We start from the raw sequence: 27702 nt of genomic DNA, 5'->3' as shown, positions 1-27702 counted from the left end.
GCTGCTCGGCAGAAGACGGTACAATAGGACTGCTAAGCAATCCATATTGCCTGCCTGCTCACCATAAGACGGTTCAATAGGACTGACTGCCGGACTTAAGAGAATGATCTGGTCAAGTCACTAAAAATTTAGTCCCTGCGCCCATGTCTGCCCAGGCGCTCCTGATCGACCTCACACAGGTGACCAGGAGCACCTCGGACATGATGAGGATGGCTACCAGTCGTACTGTACCATCTGCTGCCAGAAGGCAATGGGTTGCTGCTACTGTGTAGCAATGCCATACCACGTCTTCCAGCACCCAGGAGACATACGGTGACGGTTACCTGAGCGGGCTCCATGCTTGCGGTGGTATGGCGTCCGCACAGGTAACTCAGGAAAAAAGGCGCGAAACGATTGTCTGCCCTTGCCTTCAGGGAGGGAGGGAGGGAACGGGGGCCGGACAATATGTACCCAGAACCACCCGCGACAATGTTTTAGCCCAATCAGAGTGCTCCATTGTGACTGCTCTGGACAGCACTCTCAACTCAGATGCACGATTGTTTGCCGTTGCTCTGATGCAGGGAGGGGCGACTGAGGACACGGCTTACAGGGTTGACTTCACGGAGGGTTCCAATAAGAAATGGTGCATCTAAGTTATTGTTCTTATTGGAACAAGGAGGTTAGCGTGGCCTCTGATTGATACATGGCTAGATTTAGCTCGCTGCACCTTCTCTGTGAGTGACTGCAGTGTGACCTAGAGGAATGAGTCCCCTAGACAGCAGAGGAGGCAAATGAGTACAAAACAAATCTGGTCTATTTCTTGTTTTGATCCACTCCATCTATCTTTTACATCTTTGGCTAGCAGCAGACGGTGCAGAAGGACATATTGCCTACCTGCTCACCATAAGACGGTTCAATAGGACTGACTGCCGGACTTAAGAGAATGACCTGGTCAAGTCACCAAAAATTTAGTCCCTGAGCCCATGTCTGCCCAGGCGCTCCCAGCTGACGTGGCCAGGAGCACCTCGGACATGACGAGGACAGCTACCAGTCGTATTGTACCGTCTGCTGCCACAAGGCAAGGGGTTGCTGCTACTGTGTAGCAATGCAGAACCACGTCTGCCAGCACCCAGGAGACATACGGTGACGGTTACCTGAGCGGGCTCCATGCTTGCGGTGGTATGGCGTCCGCACAGGTAACTCAGGAAAAAAGGCGCGAAACGATTGTCTGCCCTTGCTTTCACGGAGGGAGGAAGGGAGGGAAGGGGGGACTGACGATATGTACCCAGAACCACCCGCGACAATGTTTCAGCCCCATCAGGCATTGGGATCTCAACCCAGAATTCCAATGGGCAGCGGAGACTGCGGGAACTGTGGGATAGCTACCCACAGTGCAACACTCCGGAAGTCGACTCTAGCCTTGGTACTGTGGAAGCACTCTGCCGAGTTAATGCACTTCTGTGGGGACATACACACTTGAATATATAAAACCGATTTCTAAAAAACCGACTTCTATAAATTCGACCTTATTCTGTAGTGTAGACATACCCCAAGAGACATCCCCAGGTCTTCAGTGTGCGACCGGGAACTTAAAACTGCGAAACATTCACACATTACAAACCCGCACCACTTAACAAGGCGTTAGTTTAAACAACAAGCGCTTTACAACACTTTATTCTGTTTTTCACAAAAAAGGGTAGCTTCACCGAAATGAAGCCTCAAAAAATTGGGTAGAAACTCATAAATGTTCCTCTCCACGGAAATCTTTAGTAAAAGGCGAAAGATTTATACGATCTGAAGAGAAACCAGAGTATGACAAACAGCCGGCAGAGGCGCTGCCGGGGAAACCGCGGTCTCTCCTCACCTCAGGGTGACTACGCTCACAGCCCGCCACACCGCTCGCTTTTACAGGAGAGTGAATCGAGCCCGCTTCAATCCCGAGCTTGATCATCGGAACCGGGCACGCTGCGAGCAGAACCATCCCCTTCACCAGGGACTGGCTTCACGGAGCGCAATGCACTGTGGGTATGCAAATCAGACTCGCCGGCCCGCCTCGCCGCTCAAACGAGGCTCTTCTCGGGGCTGCCCCTGCCGGGCGGAGGGGGCGCAGCCGGCGGCCGCTGGTCTCCCCAGACACTCCCGCTGACGCGCAGGCGCACGAAGGACCCCGGAGCCGGGCGGGGAAGCCCGAGGGCACGTGGCCCCCCGCTGGGTTCGGAGGCTCGAACCCGGAGCGCTCCTGAAGCGGGGGTCAGCTCTGTCGGCCCCGCCTCTTCCGAGCCGGGCTGGCTGCAGCACGTGACCAGGGCGCCGGGTGGGCGTGGGGCCGGCGGCGGGGCTCGGAGCGCTGGCGAGCCGGGGCTGGGCAGGGGGAGGGGCGGAGCCGCGGCAGCCCGTATGCAGATGTGTGTGCGCGCAGAGCTTTGTGGGAGCGGGAGTTGGCTGCCGAGCCGGGCGCGAATTTGGCAGGCGGGGCTCGGCGGGGGCCCCGGGGACACCCCCGGGCATGTCGCGGCAGTGGGGGCCGGCGTGGGCGGGCTGGCGGGCGTGTCGCGGCGGGCCCCACCGTGGGTTGAGAGTGCGGGGCGAGCGAGGGCGGGCGGCGGCTGGGGCTGCGCCACTCATACTTACCTGGCAGGGGAGACACCATGATCACGAAGGTGGTTTTCCCAGGGCGAGGCTCATCCATTGCACTGCGGGTGTGCTGACCCCTGCGATTTCCCCAAATGCGGGAAACTCGACTGCATAATTTGTGGTAGTGGGGGACTGCGTTCGCGCTCTCCCCTGGCGATCGGTCAAAAGAAAAGAAATTTTAGCGTGCTCTTCTCAGTTATTTTTGTTTTTCATTATTGTTTGGTTTGGTAGGGGGCTTGCTTACCTTGTTTTCTTTTTCAGTGTTTGCAAGTAGTTCTTGGTGGTTTTGTGATTCTGACTGGCATTTGATTGAACAAGAAAACTGAGACTCTGGTTTACAACACTGTGCCCTGGGGTACGCTAGGACTTTAGGTCAAATTTAGCAGCATTAAATCAATGTAAACCTGCACCCGTCCACATGATAAAGCCCTTTATTTTGACTTAAAGGGCTCTTAAAATTGATTTCCTTACTCCACCCCTGACAAGTGGATTAGCGCTTACATCGGCACCGGGTCGAATTTGGGGTACTGTGGACACAATTCGAAGGTTTTGGTCTCCAGGAGCTATCCCAGAGTGCTCCATTGTGACTGCTCTGGACAGCACTCTCAACTCAGATGCATGCAGGGAGGGGCGACTGATGACACGGCTTACAGGGTTGGCTTACAGGGAGCTAAAATCAATAAAGGGGGTGGCTTTACATCAAGGAGTATTTCAGGCAGGACTTCACGGAGGGTTCCAATAAGAAATAGTGCACCTAAGTTATTGTTCTTATTGGAACAAGGAGGTTAGTCTGGTCTCTGATTGATACATGGCTAGATTTACCTCCCTGCACCTTCTCTGTGAGTGACTGCAGTGTGACCTAGAGGAATGAGTCCCCTAGATGGGGGGCGGGTTTGCAAATGAGTACAAAACAAATCTGGTCTATTTCTTGTTTTGATACACTCCATCTATCTCTTACATCTTTGGCTGGCAGCAGACAGTGCAGAAGGACTGCATGCCATCCACATCTCAGGGCTGCTCGGCAGAAGATGGTACAATAGGACTGCTAGCAATCCTGGTGATATGGAAGGGAGGGGTTCAGCTGTTGTGACCTGCACTGGATGTGCCATGTTTGTCTTTCTTCCACAGGACAGAAGCGACTTTGTCTGTACAAAGTGCAAGCTGGTCTCCATATTGGAAGAGAAGATTGAAGGTCTGGAGCAACAGATAATGACCCTGCGTTGCATACGAGAAACTGAGGATTTTCTGGACAAAAGTCAGGATATGCTTCTACGGGCACAAAGCTCTAAAGATTTAGAGCAGGTTGCACAGCGGAGCCAAGAGGCCAGTGAAGAAGCTTGGCAACATGTGACCTCCAGAAGAAGAAGGGGGAATGTCCGGGTTTCAGCAATGCGGACACAGGTAACTAACCGCTTTCATGTTCTCTCCACAGGTACTAATGCGGAGAGTGGACCAGATGATACGTCTGAGGGAAGGGAGCAGAAGGAGACTCCGCTGGTTGGAAGGCATGAGATGCACTGTCCTGAGATGGGGGGTTCCACGACCATCACTCCCAAGAGAAGGAGACGGGTGGTGGTGGTCGGGGACTCTCTCCTCCGGGGGACTGAGTCATCTATCTGCCGCCCTGACCGGGAAAACCGAGAAGTCTGCTGCTTGCCAGGAGCTAAGATTCGCGATGTGACGGAGAGACTGCCGAGACTCATCAAGCCCTCGGATCGCTACCCCTTCCTGCTTCTCCACGTGAGCACCAATGATACTGCCAAGAATGACCTTGAGCGGATCACTGCGGACTACGTGGCTCTGGGAAGAAGGATAAAGGAGTTTGAGGCGCAAGTGGTGTTCTCGTCCATCCTCCCCGTGGAAGGAAAAGGCCTGGGCAGAGACCGTCGAATCGTGGAAGTCAACGAATGGCTATGCAGGTGGTGTCGGAGAGAAGGCTTTGGATTCTTTGACCATGGGATGGTGTTCCATGAAGGAGGAGAGCTGGGCAGAGACGGGCTCCATCTTACAAAGAGAGGGAAGAGCATCTTTGCCAGCAGGCTGGCTAACCTAGTGAGGAGGGCTTTAAACTAGGTTCACCGGGGGAAGGAGACCAAAGCCCTGAGGTAAGTGGGAAAGCGGGATACCGGGAGGAAACACAGGCAGGAACGTCTGTGAGGGGAGGGCTCCTGCCTCATACTGGGAATGAGGGGCGATCAGCAGGTTATCTCAAGTGCTTATATACGAATGCACAAAGCCTTGGAAACAAGCAGGGAGAACTGGAGGTCCTGGTGATGTCAAGGAATTATGACGTGATTGGAATAACAGAGACTTGGTGGGATAACTCACATGACTGGAGTACTGTCATGGATGGTTATAAACTGTTCAGGAAGGACAGGCAGGGCAGAAAAGGTGGGGGAGTAGCACTGTATGTAAGGGAGCAGTATGACTGCTCAGAGCTCCGGTACGAAACTGCAGAAAAACCTGAGTGTCTCTGGATTAAGTTTAGAAGTGTGAGCAACAAGAGTGATGTCGTGGTGGGAGTCTGCTATAGACCACCGGACCAGGGGGATGAGGTGGATGAGGCTTTCTTCCGGCAACTCGCAGAAGCTACTAGATCGCACGCCCTGGTTCTCATGGGTGACTTTAATTTTCCTGATATTTGCTGGGAGAGCAATACAGCGGTGCATAGACAATCCAGGAAGTTTTTGGAAAGCGTAGGGGACAATTTCCTGGTGCAAGTGCTAGACGAGCCAACTGGGGGGGAGCTTTTCTTGACCTGCTGCTCACAAACACGGAAGAATTAGTGGGGGAAGCAAAAGTGGACGGGAATCTGGGAGGCAGTGACCATGAGTTGGTTGAGTTCAGGATCCTGACACAGGGAAGAAAGGTAAGCAGCAGGATACGGACCCTGGACTTCAGGAAAGCAGACTTCGACTCCCTCAGGGAGCGGATGGGTAGGATCCCCTGGGGGACTAACATGAAGGGGAAAGGAGTCCAGGAGAGCTGGCTGTATTTCAAGGAATCCCTGTTGAGGTTACAGGGACAAACCATCCCAATATGTAGAAAGAATAGTAAATATGGCAGGCGACCAGCTTGGCTTAACGGTGAAATCCTAGCGGATCTTAAACATAAAAAAGAAGCTTACAAGAAGTGGAAGGTTGGACATATGACCAGGGAAAGGTATAAAGATATTGCTCGGGCATGTAGGAATGATATCAGGAGGGCCAAATCGCACCTGGAGCTGCAGCTAGCAAGAGATGTCAAGAGTAACAAGAAGGGTTTCTTCAGGTATGTTGGCAAGAAGAAGAAAGCCAAGGAAAGTGTGGGCCCCTTACTGAATGGGGGAGGCAACCTAGTGACAGAGGATGTGGAAAAAGCTAATGTGCTCAGTGCTTTTTTTGCCTCTGTCTTCACTAACAAGGTCAGCTCCCAGACTGCTGCGCTGGGCATCACAACATGGGGAGTAGATGGCCAGCCCTCTGTGGAGAAAGAGGTGGTTCGGGACTATTTAGAAAAGCTGGACGTGCACAAGTCCATGGGGCCGGACGAGTTGCATCCGAGAGTGCTAAAGGAATTGGCGGATGTGATTGCAGAGCCATTGGCCATTATCTTTGAAAACTCGTGGCGAACGGGGGAAGTCCCAGATGACTGGAAAAAGGCTAATGTAGTGCCCATCTTTAAAAAAGGGAAGAAGGAGGATCCTGGGAACTACAGGCCAGTCAGCCTCACCTCAGTCCCCGGAAAAATCATGGAGCAGGTCCTCAAGGAATCAATTCTGAAGCAGTTACACGAGAGGAAAGTGATCAGGAACAGTCAGCATGGATTCACCAAGGGTAGGTTATGCCTGACTAATCTAATCGCCTTCTATGATGAGATTACTGGTTCTGTGGATGAAGGGAAAGCAGTGGATGTATTGTTTCTTGACTTTAGCAAAGCTTTTGACACAGTCTCCCGCAGTATTCTTGCCAGCAAGTTAAAGAAGTATGGGCTGGATGAATGTACTATAAGGTGGGTAGAAAGTTGGCTAGATTGTCGGGCTCAACGGGTAGTGATCAATGGCTCCATGTCTAGTTGGCAGCCAGAGTCAAGTGGAGTGCCCCAGGGGTCGGTCCTGGGGCCAGTTTTGTTCAATATCTTCATAAATGATCTGGAGGATGGTATGGATTGCACTCTCAGCAAATTTGCGGATGATACTAAACTGGGAGGAGTGGTAGATACGCTGGAGGGCAGGGATAGGATACAGAGGGACCTAGACAAATTGGAGGACTGGGCCAAAAGAAATCTGATGAGGTTCAATAAGGATAAGTGCAGGGTCCTGCACTTAGGACGGAAGAACCCAATGCACAGCTACAGACTAGGGACCGAATGGCTAGGCAGCAGTTCTGCGGAAAAGGACCTAGGGGTTACAGTGGACGAGAAGCTGGATATGAGTCAGCAGTGTGCCCTTGTTGCCAAGAAGGCCAATGGCATTTTGGGATGTATAAGTAGGGGCATAGCGAGCAGATCGAGGGACGTGATCGTTCCCCTCTATTCGACATTGGTGAGGCCTCATCTGGAGTACTGTGTCCAGTTTTGGGCCCCACACTACAAGAAGGATGTGGATAAATTGGAGAGAGTCCAGCGAAGGGCAACAAAAATGATTAGGGGTCTGGAACACATGACTTATGAGGAGAGGCTGAGGGAACTGGGATTGTTTAGTCTGCAGAAGAGAAGAATGAGGGGGGATTTGATAGCTGCTTTCAACTACCTGAGAGGTGGTTCCAGAGAGGATGGTTCTAGACTATTCTCAGTGGTAGAAGAGGACAGGACAAGGAGTAATGGTCTCAAGTTGCAGTGGGGGAGGTTTAGGTTGGATATTAGGAAAAACTTTTTCACTAGGAGGGTGGTGAAACACTGGAATGCGTTACCTAGGGAGGTGGTAGAATCTCCTTCCTTAGTTTTTAAGGTCAGGCTTGACAAAGCCCTGGCTGGGATGATTTGATTGGGGATTGGTCCTGCTTTGAGCAGGGGGTTGGACTAGATGACCTCCTGAGGTCCCTTCCAACCCTGATATTCTATGATTCTGATTCATCTCTTGCCTGCCTGACAGAAGATGATGCAATAGGACTGCTAGCCATCCATATCGCCTGCCTACTCACCATAAGATGGTTCAATAGGACTGATTGCAGGACTAAAAAGAATGACCTGATCAAGTCACTCCAAATTTAGTCCCTGTGCCTATGTCTGCCCAGGCGCTCCTGATCAATCTCACAGAGGTGACCAGGAGCACCTCAGACATGATGATGACAGCTACCAGTCCTATTGCACTGTCTGCTGCCACAAGGCAATGGGTTGCTGCTGTTGTGTAGCAATGCAGTACCACGTCTGCCAGCACCCAGGAGACATACGGTGACGGTGAGCTGAGCGGGCTCCATGCTTGCCGTGGTATGGCGTCTGCACAGGTAACTCAGGAAAAAAGGTGCGAAACGATTGTCTGCCCTTGCTTTCACGGAGGGAGGGAGGGAACGGGGGCCTGACGATATGTACCCAGAACCACCCGCGACAATGTTTTAGCCCCATCAGGCATTGGGATCTCAACCCAGAATTCCAATGGGCAGCGGAGACTGTGGGATAGCTACCCACAGTGCAACACTCCGGAAGTTGACTCTAGCCTCGGTACTGTGGAAGCACTCCGCCGAGTTAATGCACTTAATGCACTTAGAGCATTTTCTGTGGGGACACGCTCGAATATATAAAACCGATTTCTAAAAAACCGACTTCTATAAATTTGACCTAATTTCGTAGTGTAGACATACCCTATGTGCTTTTGACTGCTCTGTTAATTGGAGCTCAGGCTGCTGACTTCTTTGTTGCTTTTCTGTCCTTTCCTGGACTTTTGGATCTGGTCTGCTCTCTACTTTTACCTTTGTGGGGCTTGGACCAGTTCCTTATTTTGCCCTAAGGAGAGCTGGTTGGTTGATCTGCCTCTTGCCCTGCTTGCAGCTTTTTGCCTGTTCCTCATTCTTGGGCTCTTCCTGCTCTGACGGGAGGATGGTTTGTCAAAAACATCTGTCTCACCTGGTCCCCTCATCCAACGTGCAGGCTCACCCCCTGCCCTGGGTTGCTTTGGCTTTTTCTGTCTGTTCTTTCCTTTGGCGGCAACCCTGTCTGTGCTACCGAGACTAGGTTGGCACAACCCCATGGTGGAGGAGGCCCACCACTTCCCCGAATGCCCTTAGCTACGCTGGGGGTTAGGTCAGCGTAGCCATGTCGCCGAGGAGCGGGTTTCCCTTTTACACACCTCTGACGAACGGAGCTGTTTTGACTTAACTGTTCAGCACGCACCAACCCTCAGGCCTCGTCTGCACGGGGAACGTAAGTCGCACTGCTACATCTGTGCGGGCTGTGGACAGAAGAATTCTTCTGTCTACCTAGCTCCCGCCTTTTGGGGAGGCAGGTGGTCTACGCTAACAAGAAAAACCCTTTCCAGGAGCCTTCTCCAGGAACAGTGGCCTTCCGTTTGGGAAGATTTTGCTGATTAAAAAAAGAGAAATAGTTTAACTGCGTTTCTCTGTGACAAGGTTGACTTTTTATTGCTTCCCTTGTGTCTCCTTAGAGCAGTTGTCGTTGACATAGATTTCAGAAAAGAAAAACCCTCTCCAGGACCTCAGCAGGCCACCAAGCCTGCCTGGTTTGCGGACGGGGGGGAGGGTTACAACAAAAAATGGCAGTCTCCCGGCAGCAGAGAACTCTCCCCCGGCCATCAGGAAGGGTTGCCTCACAGCCACTGACCCCATGAGCAGGCAGCAGCTAGCCAAGGAGACACGCCACTGCTCTGCCCCGCCACATTAGCATTTCAGGGAGCATGGCAAAATGGAAGGCAGAACATGGGGGGGGGGGCAATCTCCCTGGACACTCAATAACAGACTTAAAAGTGGCCATTCTTCAACAAAAAAAAACAGACTTCAATGAGAACCTGCAGAACTGGAATTAATTTGCAAACTTGACACCATCAAATTAGGCCTGAATAAAGAATGGGAGTGGCTGGGTCACTACAAAAAATAATTTGCCCTCTGTTGATACTCATACCTTCTTGTCAACTGTTGGGAATGGGCCACATCCACCATGATTGAATCGGCCTCCTTAGCACTGACCCCCCCACTGGCTAAGTCAACTCCCATCTTTTCATGTGCTCTATATTTATACCTGCCTATTTTTTTCCCCACTCCATGCATCTGATGAAGTGGGTTCTAGCCCACAAAAGCTTATGCCCAAATAAATGTGAGAGTCTCTAAGGTGCCACAAGGACTCCTCGTTGTTTTTATTGTCTTGTGTGAAATTTTAGTTTGTACTGACTTCTCTAGTGCTTTTTATGTAGCCTGCGCCTCGGGCGGTGCAGGTGGGCTCGGGGCTGGTCACTCCCGTTTACCTGCAGGAAAGGGCCGGTCCAAGAGCTGCTAAGCTGCCCTGGGTGAGCTGGGGGGAGATTGGTGAATTTGGGGGGTAGGGAATCCCTGCCTGTTGGCCAGGGGCTTCCCTTCCAGCTTCTGGGCGTTGGTCTCGCTGCTCAGGGCAACTGCGTGGCTCCTGTTCTGGGGCTGAGCTTTCCCTTCTCCTGCTCCCAGGCTGCAGCAGCTGCTCGCCTGTGAGCCCCTGGCACCCTGCCCAGAGTTCCCAGGCAAGCTCCAGGCAGCCCGCCCTTGTGAGGAAGTTTCACCCACCTTTGGACGCCCGCTGCCCCCAGTCTCCAGGAGGTTCACCTGGTGGTCCTCCAAGCAATGCTTGGGGGGATGCAGGGGAGCAAGAGCACCCAGGTGGGGGACGGACCCTTGGACACCCGACTGCCCTCCCAGTCCCCTCTCGCCACACACTGAGGGGACTTGGTGGCATCACAGTACAAACTGTGCAAGGCAGATGACTTGATTCACGGATACGAGTGTCTGCTTGTGCCTAGTGTAGCAACTCTGGGAAGGCCCAGAGTTACTCCATTTCTCTTTGCAGGTTAATTCGGGATATTCTGATCAGTGTGGCCAAGGTACCTGCGGAGGTGGTGGTAGATGCAATTCTAGTTAAAGGCTGACGTAAAGAAATGACTCGTGTTGCAGAGCAGTTGATAGAAACTTGCAGTCTGTCCTGGTCAGAGAAAACATGCATTTTACATGGCAATTTCCGAATATGATTTGTTTCTGCCCTAATAATGAGGCTGAAGAGAATGTTTTCTGTAAAAACACATTCCACTCCTCCAGGCAGTTACTTACTGGAAGGACAAAACAGTGTATTCTGAAGCCTGAATGAAGCAGGTCAACTCAGTGTAGAGTAGATATTGCCCTCTCGGTCAGTGTTACAGTTTACAACCACCTCTGACTATTCCATGAACTCCGCACTCAGCAATGACCTGTCATAGCTGGTGATCATAGTTCTTGCTTCTTTTCAGCCGCTAGTAGTGAAGCTATGCCTGTTCCAAAGTGGGTGGATAGTTTTTGTGGGGGAAAGGTAACAGTCTCCCTAGCAGCAGCTCCAATCCCCAAATACCAGCTGCATTCAGAGAGGGATTTTCTTTGTCTTGTCTAAGCACCACAGGCAATAAATAATTGGCATTCCCATGCTGCGTTATGCACTAAGAGGTTTTTACTTCGTTTCATAGAAAGTATAAAGCTAGGTAATATTCATGGCCTGGAGAAATACTGCCTTCTTTATGCTATTTTGCTTCACTACACCAAGTAAAATTTAATTCCCAGTAAAAAAGCAGCACAGTGACATTAATGGGCATTTTTGCCCTCGAACATTTGTGAGAAAACTGCTAATTGTCTCCCCAGGAGTTTCCTTTTGTAAAGTCCAGGTTATTAAATCCCTTGAGCTGTGATGCCAAACTCTGAAGATGTTTGAGAATCTTTAGTTATTTTATACTAGAAAATGCTGTTAAAATATGTCTAACAATACAGGTTATTATAAATGGCTGTACTCATTACAACTACCATTTGGGCTGCTAAATACATAGACGTTTGTCTATCTCAGCGGTTCTCAAACTGTGGGTCTGGACCACTGTTCCCTCTAAGCTGTGCGTGTGTGCGCACGCACACAGATCCTAAACCCCATGCACATGGCGAAACACTGCGCGCACAAACATTTGCACAGAAAATTTTTTTTGCGCACACAGCCTGTCAAAAATTAGAGGGAACACTGGTCGAGACCCCAAAGTGGATCACAAGCCTGTTCTAATGGGGTCACCAGGGCTGTCGTTAGACTTGTGGGGGTCCAGGGCTGAAGCCTGAGCCCCACTGCCGCTCCTTTTCTGAGCTGAAGCTGGTCCACCATACAAGATATTACCATACAAGATATTACCTCCCCAACCTGGTCTCTCTAATATCCCGGATTGCTGGGACTGGACCCGGCTACAACTGTACTGCATGCAAGAATCTGAAGTGTTACTGAAATCAGGTTACAAGAGGCTGAAGTGCCAGACTCCACCAGGGCTGGTGCTTTTTTTGCTCCTCAGCCCTTTCTTAGCTGCTTAGTGGTTTTATATATTCGAGTGTGTGTGTCCCCACAGAAAATGCTCTAAGTGCATTAAGTGCATTAACTCGGCGGAGTGCTTCCACAGTACCGAGGCTAGCGTCGACTTCCGGAGCATTGCACTGTGGGTAGCTATCCCACAGTTCCCGCAGTCTCCGCCGCCCATTGGAATTCTGGGTAGAAATCCCAGTGCCTGATGGGGCTAAAACATTGTCGCAGGTGGTTCTGGGTACATATCGTCAGGCCCCCGTTCCCTCCCTCCCTCCGTGAAAGCAAGGGCAGACAATCGTTTCGCACCTTTTTTCCTGAGTTACCTGTGCAGACGCCATACCACGGCAAGCATGGAGCCCGCTCAGCTCACTGTCACCGTATGTCTCCTGGGTGCTGGCAGACGTGGTACTGCATTGCTACACAGCAGCAGCAACCCATTGCCTTGTGGCAGCAGACAGTGCAATAGGACTGGTAGCTGTCATCGTCATGTCTGAGGTGCTCCTGGTCACCTCTGTGAGATTGATCAGGAGCGCCTGGGCAGACATGGGCGTAGGGACTAAATTTGGAGTGACTTGATCAAGTCATTCTCTTTAGTCCTGCAGTCAGTCCTATTGAACCATCTTATGGTGAGCAGGCAGGTGATACGGATTGCTAGCAGTCCTATTGTATCATCTTCTGTCAGGCAGGCAAGAGATGAGGATGGCTAGCAGTCCTACTGTACCATCTTCTACCGAGCAGCCATGAGATGTGGATGGCATGCAGTCCTTCTGCACTGTCTGCTGCCAGCCAAAGATGTAAAAGATAGATGGAGTGTATCAAAACAAGAAATAGACCAGATTTGTTTTGTACTCATTTGCAAACCCGCCCCCCATCTAGGGGACTCATTCCTCTAGGTCACACTGCAGTCACTCATAGAGAAGGTGCAGGGAGGTAAATCTAGCCATGTATCAATCAGAGGCCAGACTAACCTCCTTGTTCCAATAAGAACAATAACTTAGGTGCACCATTTCTTATTGGAACCCTCCGTGAAGTCCTGCCTGAAATACTCCTTGATGTAAAGCCACCCCCTTTGTTGATTTTAGCTCCCTGTAAGCCAACCCTGTAAGCCGTGTCATCAGTCGCCCCTCCCTGCGTCAGAGCAATGGCAAACAATCATGTATCTGGGTTGAGAGTGCTGTCCAGAGCAGTCACAATGGAGCACTCTGGGATAGCTCCCGGAGGCCAATACCGTCGAATTGTGTCCACAGTACCCCAAATTTGACCCGGCAAGGCCGATGTAAGCGCTAATCCACTTGTCAGGGGTGGATTAAGGAAATCGATTTTAAGAGCCCTTTAAGTCAAAATAAAGGGCTTCATCGTGTGGACGGGTGCAGGTTTACATCGATTTAATGCTGCTAAATTCGACCTAAAGTCCTAGTGTAGACCAGGGCTTAGTTTAGGTAACTAACCTACAGCTAGAATTGTTGAGGAAAGAGCATGTTTCCAAGCCTGGAGAAAATTTGAATGGGATTGGAAGATCGCAGCTCCATTTCTCCCAATAAATACAGAACAATCAAAGGTTAGGAGCATATATGGACACACTAAAGGCCAGATGCTTAATTCGTGATTTCTTTTGACATCAAAAGGATATGACATCAACTCCATATAAACTGAAACCAGGACATGCCTTTCAGGGCATAGAATTATAGAATATCAGGGTTGGAAGAGACCTCAGGAGGTCATCTAGTCCAACCCCCTGCTCAAAGCAGGACCAATCTCCAACTAAATCATCCCAGCCAGGGCTTTGTCAAGCCTGACCTTAAAAACCTCTAAGGAAGGAGATTCCACCACCTCCCTAGGTAACGCATTCCAGTGTTTCACGACCCTTCTAGTGAAAAAGTTTTTCCTAATATCCAACCTAAACCTCCCCCACTGCAACTTGAGACCATTACTCCTCGTTCTGTTATCTGGTACCACCGAGAACAGCCGAGCTCCATCCTCTTTGGAACCGCCCTTCAGGTAGTTGAAAGCAGCTATCAAATCCCCCCTCACTCTTCTTTTCCGCAGACTAAACAATCCCAGTTCCTTCAGCCTATTTCACTCTATTCTACAACTCAGGTCACACAGGCCTCTTAGCCACTTTCCTATGAGCTTCTCATGCGAAGTGCTAGATCAGAAAAGAGGGGGGATTACAAAGAACATTTCACCTTCAATTTGTTTAAAAGCAACACAGATCCTGCCAGACAGCGTGCCCCCACATGCTCACCCCTCCCTCCCTGAGCCAGGGCCACACACCCCCTTGGCTGTTACTGCCGTTCGAGTCTAGGGCCCCCCAGCGAGGGCGTGAGACTTTTGCTCAGGGCGGGAGCGTGGCAGGCTATCAGCGGGCGTTCCCCTGGGGGGTGCAGCGACACCCCCGAGCAGGGGCTGTTCCTGGGGCACTTCGCAGGGTGGCTACCAAGGCCCGGGGGGCAATGCCTGGGCATGGGGCTGTTCTCGCGGCCTGGCGGGGCGCAGGGCCTGGCCCGGGGGCTGTTCCCAAGGCTGAGCTGGGGCTGGACGGTCCCCGCAGCAGGTGCCAGGGGAAGGGGCTGTTCCCAGGCCCTAGGGTCTGTCGAAGGGGCAGTTATCGGGGGGGGGTCCCCGGAAGGAGCCGCGCCTCCCAGAGTCAGGCCCTGGCCCGGGGAGCTCGGCGGGTCCCTCCCCCCGGGCCTGGGGGGTCCGGGCCCAGGGGAGCGCGGCCCGCCCGGGGCCTAGAACGGGGGCGGGGGCAGTAACCGCGGCCAGCGCTTCCGCCCGCCCCGGAACCTACGTAGTCCCCGGGCCCGCGCGCCGGCGTCACGCGCGCGGGTCGCCGAGGGATGTCGTCTGCCAGCGGCACGCCCGGGCGCGGCGGTGTGACGTCCCCGTCTCGCGCGATCTCGGCCCCACAAACCGCCCCGTGAGCCTCTGCGGCCCCTCTTTGCAGCCGGCGCCGCTCGGGATGGGTGAGTAGGGCCGCGGCTCCGGGCCCGCCGCCATCCGCCGCCATCCGCCCGCGGGGCCGGCGGCGCGGGGCCGGGCGCGGCGCGAGGGGCCCGCGGGGCCTGCGCTCGTGGGCGGCCGCGGGGCGGGAGGAGGCGGGATGCCGGGGTCCCGCGCGGCGCGGGCTGGGGCGGGCCCGCCGCCGCCGCCAGAGCCTCCCCCGCCTTTCTCCGGCTGTGGGGGCCTTGCGGGTCGGCAGCCTCCGGCGCCTCCCCCCCCCCCCCGCCGGCTGGGGGGCCCTGCGGCGGGCACGAGGCCTCGGCGCAGCCTGACCCGCCCTGCGCCCGGGTGGGTGTGAGCCCGTCGGCCGGGCGTTGTGGCGCGGGCTGGGGTGCAGGGCCCGTGATCGCAAAGCGCCCCAGTCTGGGAGGGGACCGTTTCCTTTCGTGCCAGGCGCTGGCTTTGCTGAACGCTTCGGGGACGGGGGGCTCCGAGTATCCGTGATGAAGCTTCTCTACTTGCTGCATTAGACCGAATGCACCATGTGGAAATCAACCTTGGAGAGCTGAGTACTCGGAGCGTTGCTGTTGTACGGTTGGGTGGGCTCATCTGCCTCTCTGACCTGCTGCCCTTTGGTTTAACCCAGGTATCTCTAGGGACAACTGGCACAAGCGTCGCAAGACTGGGGGCAAAAGGAAGCCCTACCACAAGAAGAGGAAGTATGAGTTGGGGCGACCACCCGCCAACACCAAGGTGGGGGATTTGGACGTTGTGGATAACTGGATGTTGCTGCCCTGGCCAGCTTAGAAAATGCTGTGTTAGTTTCTGGCTTCATACTGCAGTGATAAGGACTTGTGAAAATGCACTGCTTTATCAATCAGTTCTCTAATTTCTGCCTGTGCTCTTCTGAGCAGTGGCATTTCTCTATCTCTCCCTCCCCCCCCGGGATTTCAGCATTACATTAGTTCAGAGTGTTACTGGTTTAGGAGGCAATTGGAGTGATGAGAACTTCACCTTAGGTGGGTACTATGGACCGTTTCGGTCGCAATTACTGCACCTGCCGATGCTAGGATCTGTCATAGTTACACTGACCATATTGCCTTTCAGCCTGAAACTCACTGTCTCCTCTCCCCTAAGATATTGTTAGCAGCTATGTTTTTGTTGTTGTTACAGATTGGCCCGCGCCGGATTCACACAGTGAGGGTTCGTGGTGGTAACAAGAAATATCGTGCTCTGCGCTTGGACGTTGGCAACTTCTCTTGGGGCTCTGAATGTAAGTAGAAAGATGAGAATGCGGGCCCCTCGCATCTAGAAAGCAGCTCAGTCTTTTTCTTGCTGTGTCAGCCATCCGTGAAAACAACAAGGAGTCCGGTGGCACCTTAAAGACTAACAGATTTATTTGAGCATAAGCTTTTGTGGGTAAAAACCCCACTTCTTCAGATGCATGGAGTGAAAATTACAGATGCAGACATAGACTGACACATGAAGAGAAGGGAGTTACCTCACAAGACTTTCCACTCCATGCATCTGAAGAAGTGGGGTTTTTACCCATGAAAGCTTATGCTTAAATAAATCTGTTCATCTTTAAGGTGCCACCAGACTCCTTGCTGTTTTTGTGGATACAGACTAACACAGCTACCCCCGATACTAACCATCCGTGGTACTGCTGGACTGGAGGAATGATCCAAACAAACAGCTTGGATACTGATCTTCAGCAATGTGGTTGTCTGTACAGTGTTTGGTTCTGGAGCAGTGTGAATAATGATGATAACTTTGACCTTAGGTGAGCTTATTAGAAGGTTTGGAGGCCTTTGTAAAGCTCACAGTGATAGGAACGTCATAGTTACACTGAGTGCATTGCTCACAGAAGCTCTTGTTTCAGGAGGGGGGCAGCTGTCATGGAGTTTTCACATTAAAAACAAATGATGATTGTCAAATGATTGGTTTAGATTTACAGCTTTCAGCAGAATGTGCTCCCTGTCTCCAAGTGTTTGTTATCTAAATAAAGCAAGACAAAACAGTTCAGGAGAATGGAGAGCGTGAGGATCCTCGATGAGAATGGTTTGCTGGAACAGGTGGTTTTGAAGGAGAATGCCCTGCAAAAAGGTTGGAGGGTGGGGAAGAGTTTTGAAAAGGAGTCGGGAATTCAGGTGAGAGGATGGGGATATGTAATCCTGCTACTGCTGTCATCAGTACTCTTGGAGGCAAGGAGTGTCTTTTGCTTGTGCCATGCTGAGACCAGGGGATTCCAATCCTGGCTGTTCTTTTGGATGCTTCTGTAATACAAATAATAAATAGTAAATCTGGTGCAGGTTAATGATGACTGAGAGGTGGCTTGTCTGACATGAGGTAGAGGGGAAATGGTCTCTCTCCAGTTAGTAGTGAAGTATTATGAAAATCACAATCCCTTGCAGCAGGGAGGCCAAAAATTAATGGGCTGTGAAGACTGAGCTTCCCCCCCTCTCTTTAGAGACAGTCCCTAACCAACAGGCATGAGCCAGCACTGCTGAGCAGTGGGGAAAGCCAGCATTGCTGCTGTGCTTGTCCTGTGGACAAATTAAAGACTTGAGTCCCCGGGGATGGCAACTGCTAAACTTATTAAAGCAAAACGACTACCATAAAACGGTGTTTTACCCCACTGTGGAGTGACCTGTGGTCTCTAGAGGCCTTTTGGGGTGGGAAACCCAGCTTGCTGCTCAGATTCCGTAGTAAAGTCCTGATCCTGCAAACAGAGTGTAGTGCTTGCTGCAGGGGGAGTCCCATTCACTTCCATGGGGTCGATTACCCGTGGTAGGAAGGATTCACAGGATTGGGCCTTGACTCTCTGCACTTGTCTTTTATGCAACTTGTGTGGTAATAACTTTCAGATGAGAAGTTTGATTTCAACAAATGAGACCGGGGGAGGAGGAGGATGCACGGGACCATGCTGGAGTTTATCTAGTGCTTTATTTAGAGTGGGTGTAGCTTTCCATTTGCAGGTCTCTTTCCGGAACCCATATAGGCTGCACTGGGAGAGGAAAGGATATACCGAAAGGACTCCCCAAGTAGTTGAAGGATAAACTTCCAAAGAGGTGTGGGTTGAGCACTGAAGATGCTGTGTTGTCTGCTTTGATGATACATCCATAGTAAAAGCTTGTCTGGCTTGTGTGGGGTTTAATGAATTCCCTTGTTTTCCAAGGCTGCACCCGCAAGACCAGGATCATTGATGTGGTCTACAATGCTTCCAACAATGAGCTGGTGCGGACAAAGACCCTGGTGAAGAACTGCATTGTTCTCATTGACAGCACCCCATACCGACAGTGGTATGAAGCCCACTATGCCTTGCCCCTCGGACGCAAGAAGGGTGCTAAACTGGTATGTGCTGGGCTGAGAGATCTGTTCTTGATGCTGTGTGAATCATGCCAGTCTGCTTGCTGGGCAGGGATTGCAAAGTCTGCACTGTGTTCCTGCCTTGCTTAATACCAGTCACTGCTGTCAGTTCTGCCTCTTAGCAATTTTGAACAAAGTATTTCAGAATTGCATTCGGGACCAACTCTAACCATTTGAGATGTTCTCATTTGGAGCCACATGGCCATTCCAAAGGGAATGCTGGTTCCTTAAAACCATTGTTCCACAGAGCCATCACCATAGCTTTTGCACTTGGCAGTGTTAGATTAGTAGAGGGATCTGCCCCTTAAAGCTTCCTTGGTCTTCTGATGATGATAACTTTGTCCAGTTCTGCTACTGAATGGAGAGCGATGACAACTTGTGACGCTGAAGAAGACTAGTGGGCAAGTTGGGGCCTCACTGCAGGGAGCAAGCTTCTGCTTCTAGAGCAGATTCCTACATGTTAGTCAGTTACGTAGGAATTTGGGTCCTGCCTGCAATGTGTTTTTTGGGGCAGAAGTTTGGACTATTCAGTTTATTGTTGGATAGTTGGTGTAGGTTGGCCTGTTAACATTGTCTGGTTGTTTGGAGACACATTCAGATCATTACTCCAGTCTGTGTGGTTGCGGGAAGGGAGATTCAGTTGATTTTTGGGGAGGAGGGTAGTTCAGACTTCCGACGGTTTGTCCTTTTGGAAGAGTTTCCTATGCCTGTGTAGTGCACATCCCTTCTGGAGCCTGATCCCTGGCCCTGTAAACTAACAGCAAAGGCTGGTTGGTGTTGCAGCTGCATTCATGCCTCATATCTAAGGATTTTGGCTAGCAGAGGTTGCCTATTCTATGTGCATGGACAATGACTAACAGCAGTCATTGCTGGACGATGGGGGACAATTGCTTTCCCAGAAACTCGTTCACTGTCAGTAGCCTCCTCTCCTGCCTTGTGTTCTCCATACATGATCAGGCATGTTTTGGGCCAGGACTGTAACCAGGGTTATTGCACTGTAGTGTTCACCAAAGTGGTACTGGAAATACAAAGAGTTTCTGACATGACAATTGAGTATTGTGCTCTAAAATCATGCCTTTTCCTGCATAAACAATTTCTGCTCCTTTCCAGACATGGAAGGAATATAGAGATAATGCCACTGAGCAGAAAAAGGGAATTCAGTGGGAGGCTTCCAACAAAAAGGTGGACAGTTAAACCTAGCCTGTTCTCAGTCCTTTCTCTGGCTTTGTTTCAGACTCCTGAAGAGGAGGAAATCTTAAACAAGAAGCGTTCAAAGAAGATCCAGAAGAAATATGACGAGCGGAAGAAAAACGCCAAGATCAGCAGCATCCTGGAGGAGCAATTCCAGCAGGGAAAGCTGCTTGGTGAGTCCCCAGGGAGGGAGAACTCAGTGGACTATACAGGCACAAAGAAAAGGTGCCAGAGCAGAAACTATTCTTTAGTATTTCTAAAATCCTGTCTGGATTAGTCAGCCTGATAAAGCCATGCAGAGGTGCAGATAGAAAGTGACGGGGAGTTCATCTGTTGTAAGTAGGCTTGGCAGAATTTGATTTTTATAATTTCGACAGTTATCTGTGTTTGTTTTTAAGTATTTTTATCTATTTTAAATTTTTCACCGTTGCAGGAAATTATGGGGGTGTTAGCCAGTGGTAATTATTTAATGACCGTAGATGTTGAGATTCAAAAAGTTAAAGCTTTAGAACTATTAAAACACAAATTGTGAGCATCACATGTCAAAATCTGCCAAGTAAATATCTTTAAATCAAACTATTAAGAAGTTCTAAAATAGCAGTATCTGTAAATGTTGGTAATGGTCCCTGGAAATGTTTGTTTCATCAGCTTGTGCTTGTATGGTGAAATGGACATCTACCGATTTTAAAAAACCGACTCCTTCCAAGCCTAGTTGTAAAATGTTTTTAGTGGATATTAGCCACAGCTTTCCTTTCATGTGTCTGGATTCTGGAGGGTCCAGCAATTTTGGCCCCGGTGGGAAGGAAAAATTTCCCACATCTCAGCTGGCACATTTGTTCAGCTCCTGGAATTGCTCCGCCCTGACTAGTGGTCATTCTCTATAGGCCTTTCTCTGGTAAGACTTGCCAGTGTTGTGAAAAGCCTAAGGCCAGGTCTGCGTTACAGACCTGTATCGTCTAACTACGTTGCTCAGGGGTGTGAAAAATCGACACTGACCTAACTCCCGGGGTAGACAGTGCTAAGTCAATGGGAGAGGCTCTCCTGTTGGCTTAGTAGTGTCTTCAGTACTGTGCTGCTGTAGCACTTTAATGAAGACAAGTCCTAAGGCTGCTTGTGCATCCTCTCTGCGGTGAGCAGCTTTCTTGGGCTTAACAAGTAACACCTTCCACCTATCTGCCGTTGTGCATGGGTGGCCTGCTATTCTGAAGTCTTCTGGTGATGAGAACACTGTCCAGTTCTGCTACTGAATTTGAGCGATGACAATTGGAAATCTGAAGAGGACTTCACTAGTGCGTACCTTTCCCCTCACTCTTGCATAGCCCCACAGCTGTGCCTGAGCAGGTCCTTTCAGGGAGATGCTCACTAACATATTGATTTGTTTGAAGACATGTTACTGGCCTTTATTTGACGAGGCCAAGAAAGGTTGACAGTAGAGGGCAAGAAAGAGTCCAGCTTGTTTGGATGGACACTGATGTGAGAGTCCGTAGCAATGTAGCTCCCATTTCTTTTTCTATGACCTAATGACTGACTTCTCATTGCAGCTTGCATCGCCTCCAGACCTGGACAGTGTGGCCGAGCAGACGGCTATATTCTGGAAGGCAAGGAACTAGAATTCTACCTGAGGAAGATCAAGGCCAGGAAAGGCAAATGAATGTACGATACACAACTAAAAGACCGAATAAAAACCCCAGAGTCTTGTTATAAAAGGGTAGTGTGCTTATTTGTGTGTGGAGAGAGGTAGGTCTTGTGAAGCTCCTTTCTCCTGTAGAGACTTGAAAGCAAAGGGGCTATAATCAGGAATTTCTGCGCTCTCCATGCTTTCAACCCTAGGAAAGCACTGAACCTGCAAGCCCTGTGCTAAGATGAGACCTAGCAGGAAATGTATAGGAGTGACTTAAGGGGCAAACACAAGTGTGGAGGAAGGGGGGTTGTTAGTGGCTTGGTTTGTGCAGCAGCTCATAGTCTACACCACTGATGTGGGCCATTGGTGTCATTCTAGCTGTTCTAGATCTGTTAACTTCAGTTGCTGATGTAAAGGGGTGTTTCTTATACACCGGTATGTTTGCTGTAAATGGGGATTCCTAGACTGGAGCAGACTTGTGGTCTGTCTAGTCTGTTGTCTCCTGTACTGGATTCATTACAGGAGGTGTTAATAAGCTGTTAATCCAGTACGGCACCAATGGGGTCTTTTTACTGGGTGCTGGGAAAATCTCCATTTGGAAACCTTTCCCATTTTGGACAGTGGTTCCTATCTGTACATTGCCTTACATTTTGTACAGAGAGCTTTGGCTAATAGGTTTACTTAAGAGAGACCTGCTGACTTGTTTTCCTTTCAGACATACGTTTGTGGAACAGTTTAGACACTGCGACATGAGAATCGATAGCCAGGCTATCTTTTTTTTTTTCTCCCCCTCCTCCCCCCCATCACTGTTACCTGGACACCGTAGCTTCTATTGTAGCAGGTACCGTGTGCTATTAACTCACGAATGTAACTTCTGAAATCTTACTAAACTATCTCAGTCAATATTCTGCAGCTGTGAGTGCTCTATGTTGGTCCTCCAAATGCCACACACCCAGTACTTATTTTGAACTAGTTGTACGTTTAACCCACATCTACGGTTTCCTGCTCGGTTGAGAAGTTACTCTACAATTTCAGTTGTTTCTGTTTCAAGTTAGCCATTGGTTAGAACAGGTGCTGCACTGCCAAGTGGCTGGTTGGTCTTTTCCTTGACCTCCTGAGTCTCATTGCAGTGCAAGATTAACTCCCTTCTAGCAGAAGGGCCAGGCTATTTCAGTGGTCTGTCTCTTTCGATGGTTGGGCACAAACTTCCCTTTCTCTCCACCTACCATCCAGTGGAGAGGAGGTTGCTGTTGATTGCACAGCTGAGGTGCCAGACCCTGAACACGGGTGAACAAAACTATTTTCCAACGTACAAATGGCTGTACTGGGTCAGGCCAATGGTTCATCTAGCCCAGTGTTCTGTCTTCTGACAGTGGCTGGTGCCAGATGCTTCAGAGGGAATGAACGGAACAGGGCATTTCAAGTGACCCTCCCGTCATCCAGTCCCATTTCAGGCAGTTGGAGGCTTAGGGACACCCAGAAACTTAGGGACACCCAGAGCATAGGGTGGCATCCCTGCCCTCATGGCTAGTAGCCATTGAGGGACCTATCCTCTGAGAACTTACTTAATTATTTTTTAAATCTGATTATACTTTTGGCCTTCACAATATCCCCAGGCAATGAGTTCCACAAGGTTGACTGTGTTGTGTGAAGTACTGCTTTGTGTGTGCTGCCTGTACATTTCATTGGGTGACCCTTGGTTCTTGTGTTATGTGAAGAGGTAAATAACACACCCCTATTCATGAATGGCGTAGAGAAAGTGATTTTATAGACCTCTATCGTATCCTTCCTTAGCTGCCTCTTTTCTAAACTTAACAGGTCCGGCCTTTAATCTCTCCTTGTATGGAAACTGTTCCTGCCCCACTTGTGTTGTCCTTCTCTGTACCTGTTTCCATTCTAATATATCTCTTCTGAGATGCAGTTATCAGAACTGCACAAAGTATCCAAGGCTTGGGCGTACCATGGATTTATATAATGGCATTATAGTATTTTCTGTTTTATCTGTCCCTTTCCTAGTGGTTCCTAACATAGTTAGCTTTTTCCACTGCCGCTGCACGTTGTGTGGATGTTTTCAGAGAAATATACAATATGACTTGTGGATATTCACATATGATCTCTTTCTTGAGTGGTAACAGCTAATTTAGGCCACACCGTTTTGATGTATATTTGGGATGTTTTCCAGTGTGCATTACTTTGCACTTACCACATTGAATTCCATCTGCCATTTTGTTATCCAGTCTCCGAGTTTAACGAGACTGCTTTGTAATTCTTTACAGTCAGCTTTCGACGTAACTGTCTTGAGTAAATTTGTATTGTCTGCAAATTTTGCCACCTCGGAGTTCACCCCCTTTTTCAGATCACTTGTCAGTATGTTGAACAGCACTGGTCCCAGTACAGATCCTAGGCAGGCCCCCGTGTCACTTCTCCATTGTGAAAAAATGCACCCCTGCATATTGGTTTTCATTCCCTAATAAGGTCATTTCAGCTGAAGAAAAAAACATAATGTGACCCAAGATTCTCCTCTGCATCAAACTAAACAAGTCTTCTGCTTGGGTGTGCGTGTCTTAAGTCTCCTGTAGGTTATCAGGCTGGAAATGCAGCTCAGTGTTTGAATCTAAGAAAGGTGCAGACTTCTTTGATGTGTAACTAGAAGTCCCCCAACAAGTGTTTTGTGCTGTGCAAGTCTGTTCCTTTCTCCTTGTTTCTTGGCTCTTGCTCTTGTTTCCTAGCAAGGTGACCACCACCTTGGTGGTGATATATTCCATCCACCAGGGAGCAGTGGCAAAGGCACACAACTGGTGTCAAATGTCTTTTATTTAGCCCATGTGCCAGATTTTACAGAATACAAGCTGCTGTTTCTTGGTTGTTTTTTTGATGCCTTCAGCCCCTGCGACTAAAGAGAAGCTACTAAATCAGTGTAGCCCTGCTTGTCTTGTTTTCCTGCTTGCAGATAACCTGACATAGCTCTAAGATGTGCTCTGGCTTTATTCATCTCAAGGAGGTGTTCTGCCTTTATACCTGAGTGCGATACCAGACATAGCAGATCTTCATAGAACTCCCCTGTGTTGGTTGTGCAGCTAGTTACCGTAACGTATGTACACAGATGGAATAACTGCATGTGAAAATGGCCGTATAAACCGTTGCTGGCATCACTTTCCTACATTTTACTTATAAACTGTAACAACACTCTTGGTCTTTGTACAAACCTCTGTTAGCCCTGGGAGCACCCCATAGCATACAGCACTTACGTCCTTAATGTTTGCTAAACCCTGCAGGTCACGATTACAAATGTAGCTTGGCCATCCACAAAATGAAAGAAATACTGTTAATCAGGAGGGAGCAGACTGTCACAAGCATGGCTGAGCCGTTCTAACAGAGAGGATGCACAGATTGCTGGCAGTTCCCTCTGCAGGCTGTGAAGAGTCCTCAAATCCAGTCTGAAATAGTGGCAGAGAAGCGTTGAGTAACCACTTGAATACACTCAAGAAATTAGGGCTTGTCTACATGGGGAAATAGCCTGGAAAAGCTTTTGCCCTTTAAATTCACACCCCAGCTTGTTTTTCAGTGGCTTCCCTGTGTGGACAAGCCCTAGGTTACATTATTTTCCCTTTCAAATGTTGAATAGTTTCAAAAGCAGAGAACTACTAATTCCCTCTACTCAGATTTTTCTTGGGAATAGGTGCAAATATATACACCAGGCTTAAACCATGTATATTTTTAAACCAAAAATGTTTGTGTATGTGCTTAAGACCTTGCTTTTCAATGCGGTAGAAAATGGTGATTATACAACTTATTTCTCTAGCGTCCTTTCCGGTGCACAAGAACCAAATCCTGCCATGTGGAAGGAAAAGGGGTTCTGGCTTTAGAGCATGCGCAAAAGAAGTGGCTGTGCCTCCCGTAACCCCCAGCCCATGTCCTCCGTGCCCAGCCTACCACTGTCTGCTATAAGAAAAGGAGTACTTGTGGCACCTTAGAGACTAACCAATTTATTTGAGCATAAGCTTTCTAGCTCACGAAAGCTTATGCTCAAATAAATTGGTTAGTCTCTAAGGTGCCATAAGTACTCCTTTTTCTTTTTGCGAATACAGACTAACACGGCTGTTACTCTGAAAACTGTCTGCTATGTGTGAGAATAAGAGGTGCAGATGGTTTTGGTGTGTCTAAACTCTGGTACTACAGCATGTTCTGCCATGGTTCCCTTAGCTGCAGCTGTCTGCGACTTGGCAGGCAATGGAGGTTCAAGTTTACCATTGAGGTAACTGGATGCCTCTCCTGTGAAGTTAGTGGGACAGGAGCCTGCCTACACCAGACCTGAATTTGGCCTGGAGGTTTGCTATACAGTTTACACAAGCATTCTTCACTACATTGCATGAATCCCCTGCCCTCCACCAAAGAAACACCAGAGGTGGTCTTACGGTAATAAAAGGCATCCTGGAAAAATGTCATCGCCAGTACCTCATCTCTTTTCTATACGAGTGCAAGTGGGTCAGAACGTTCATGGGATATTCCCTGTTGCACAGATGGGGAAACCGAGGGAGGGATTTGTTTAAGATCACAGTAATTCAGTAGTGAAGTAGGAAATAGAATCCAGGTCTCTTGCTGACTGGGATTATGCATAATTCATGTGGCCACAATACTCCCACAGCAATTCACTTCATTCCTCTGCTTATTTCCCTGTCTGAAACATGGTGGAGAGGGCTCCACTCACATACAGCCCATTTGATTAGCTCACGAAAGCTTATGCTCAAATAAATTGGTTAGTCTCTAAGGTGCCACAAGTACTCCTTTTCTTTTTGCGAATACAGACTAACACGGCTGTTACTCTGAAATGAATTTGTTAGTTTCTAAGGTGCCACAAGTACTCCTTTTCTGTTTGACAGTTGTGGATAGTCAGCTGATCATGAACGCCCAGTGTGATGCTGTGGCCAAAAGAGCTAATGTGATCCTGAAATGTGTAAATGGGAATCTTGAATAGGAGCAGAGGTTCGTTATTTTCTCTATTTGGCACTGGTGCAGTCGCTGGGGGAATCCTGTGTCCAGTTCAGGGGCCCACAATTCAAGAATGATGCTGATAGATTGGAGGGGGTTCAGAGAAGAGACATGGGCATGCTTAAAGGGTTAGAAGACCTGCCTTCTAGCGATAGACCCAAAGAGTTCAATCTATTTAGCCTAACAGAGAAGGTTAAGCAGTGACTTGATTACAGCCTATCTCCATGGGGAACAAATATTAATGGCCTTTTCAGTCTAGCAGAGAAAGGTCTATCATGGTCCAATGGCTGGAAGCTGAAGCTAGACAAATTCAGTCTGGAAATAAGGTGTACATATTTGATGGTGACAGTAATAAACCATTGGAACAATTTAGCAAGAGTTTTGGTAGATTCCTCATCACTAATGGCTGTTTCTCTAAAAGGTCTGGTAGAGGAATTATTTTGGGGGCAGTTCTCTGTCCTGTTATACAGGAGGTCAGACTAGATCAGGGGTTCTCAAACTTCATTGTGACCCCCTTCTGACAATACCCCAGGAGCGGGGACCGAAGCCTGAGCCAAAGCCAAAACCCAAGCCCTGTCACCCAGGGCTGAAGTCCTTGAGCTTTGGTCCCAGGCAGTGAGGCTTGAGCTTTGGCTTCAGCCCTGGGTCCCAGCAAGTCTAATGCCAGACCTTTTGACCCCATTACAATGGGGTTGCAACCTACTTTGGGGTCCTGACCCACAGTTCGAGAACTGCTGTGCTAGAGGATCGCAATGGTCCCTTCTGGCCTTGCAATCTCTGAATTAATGTGAAGTCGGCACTTGATTAACTGGTCTCTTCATTTACTGAGATGGGAGGGTGTACAGGAGAGACAGTCCATCTCAGATCCAACATGTGGGCTGGTTTTGTAGCCATTATATGAACAACATACCCTCATATCTCAATGTCTGTACTTTGACCCGTTAGCCTTTTACCCCCAATCGGGGATATTGCAATTTATGTATTCCTTACGCCACCTGATCCTAAACCAAACTTCGCACCCCTTGATAATCTGTACGTTATTCCCTGATAACCAGAAACTTCTATGCTTAAACTCTGTACCATTTTTTTTTATTTTAACATCATCTTAATAAAATTATTAAACATGTCCCCAAACTGGCTGGGGCTTGGAAATTTGGAATGAGACCAGGCTGGTGTTGCTACTGCAGCAGCAGCCTGTAGGGGGCACACTACCTCTGCAGTTTCCAAAAGTCACACAATGTGTGTACCCTGTTGCAAACTGTAGGGGATGCTAGTTTATTAATAATGAAGCCTTGAAGTAGCCCTATACATTTACACAAAGCCTGGGAAAAGAGACAGCGGCCCTGAAGTGCTCTAAACTACGACAAACCAAATGGAAATATTTTACCTTGTTACCTTTAAATGTTCATAGCTTGTAAACGAATGAACCAGTTTTCTTCAAACTTGGCTTGTTTTTGTAGATTTCATTGAGACTTTACAAAATCCCATTTGAAGACTATGCCATATCACCT

At 49.4% G+C, this 27702-nt stretch overlaps 1 protein-coding gene and 7 non-coding genes across 8 annotated transcripts; 7 read left to right on the top strand and 1 right to left on the bottom strand.

Annotated features, from left to right (window-relative positions):
* Positions 1-1677: 1677 nt before the first annotated feature.
* LOC119567004 lies at positions 1678-1793 on the bottom strand. The gene has a single exon (XR_005226637.1). It is a non-coding gene; the product is annotated as a U5 spliceosomal RNA (small nuclear RNA).
* Positions 1794-2602: 809 nt separating this feature from the next.
* On the top strand, positions 2603-2766 carry LOC119567006. The gene has a single exon (XR_005226639.1). It is a non-coding gene; the product is annotated as a U1 spliceosomal RNA (small nuclear RNA).
* Positions 2767-14905: 12139 nt separating this feature from the next.
* On the top strand, positions 14906-21287 carry RPS8 (ribosomal protein S8). Its single transcript, XM_037906677.2, has 6 exons — positions 14906-15044; positions 15668-15774; positions 16195-16294; positions 18200-18375; positions 19625-19754; positions 21123-21287. Exons 1-6 carry the CDS (start codon positions 15041-15043, stop codon positions 21230-21232), a joined length of 627 nt encoding a protein of 208 aa, XP_037762605.1. The 5' UTR covers positions 14906-15040; the 3' UTR covers positions 21233-21287.
* LOC114019936 lies at positions 15513-15597 on the top strand. The gene has a single exon (XR_003564888.2). It is a non-coding gene; the product is annotated as a small nucleolar RNA SNORD55/SNORD39 (small nucleolar RNA).
* Positions 16013-16118, top strand: LOC114019933. The gene has a single exon (XR_003564885.1). It is a non-coding gene; the product is annotated as a small nucleolar RNA SNORD46 (small nucleolar RNA).
* Positions 18711-18783, top strand: LOC114021909. Its single transcript, XR_003566251.1, has one exon. It is a non-coding gene; the product is annotated as a small nucleolar RNA SNORD38 (small nucleolar RNA).
* LOC114019938 lies at positions 20791-20861 on the top strand. Its single transcript, XR_003564891.1, has one exon. It is a non-coding gene; the product is annotated as a small nucleolar RNA SNORD38 (small nucleolar RNA).
* Positions 21288-22276: 989 nt separating the features above from the next.
* LOC114019934 lies at positions 22277-22408 on the top strand. The gene has a single exon (XR_003564886.1). It is a non-coding gene; the product is annotated as a small nucleolar RNA SNORA35 (small nucleolar RNA).
* Positions 22409-27702: the final 5294 nt, after the last annotated feature.

The sequence above is a fragment of the Chelonia mydas genome, chromosome 8 (genome assembly GCF_015237465.2).
Source record: "Chelonia mydas isolate rCheMyd1 chromosome 8, rCheMyd1.pri.v2, whole genome shotgun sequence".
Classification (NCBI taxonomy): Eukaryota; Metazoa; Chordata; order Testudines; family Cheloniidae; genus Chelonia; species Chelonia mydas.
Note: the sequence above shows the minus strand (reverse complement) of the source record. Positions and strands in the feature narration are given on the sequence as shown.

Coding starts and splice junctions, on each gene's coding strand:
- RPS8 (XM_037906677.2), top strand. Junction 16,295..18,199: donor CTTCTCTTGGGGCTCTGAAT/GTAAGTAGAAAG, acceptor TTGTTTTCCAAG/GCTGCACCCGCAAGACCAGG. Junction 18,376..19,624: donor GCAAGAAGGGTGCTAAACTG/GTATGTGCTGGG, acceptor GCTTTGTTTCAG/ACTCCTGAAGAGGAGGAAAT.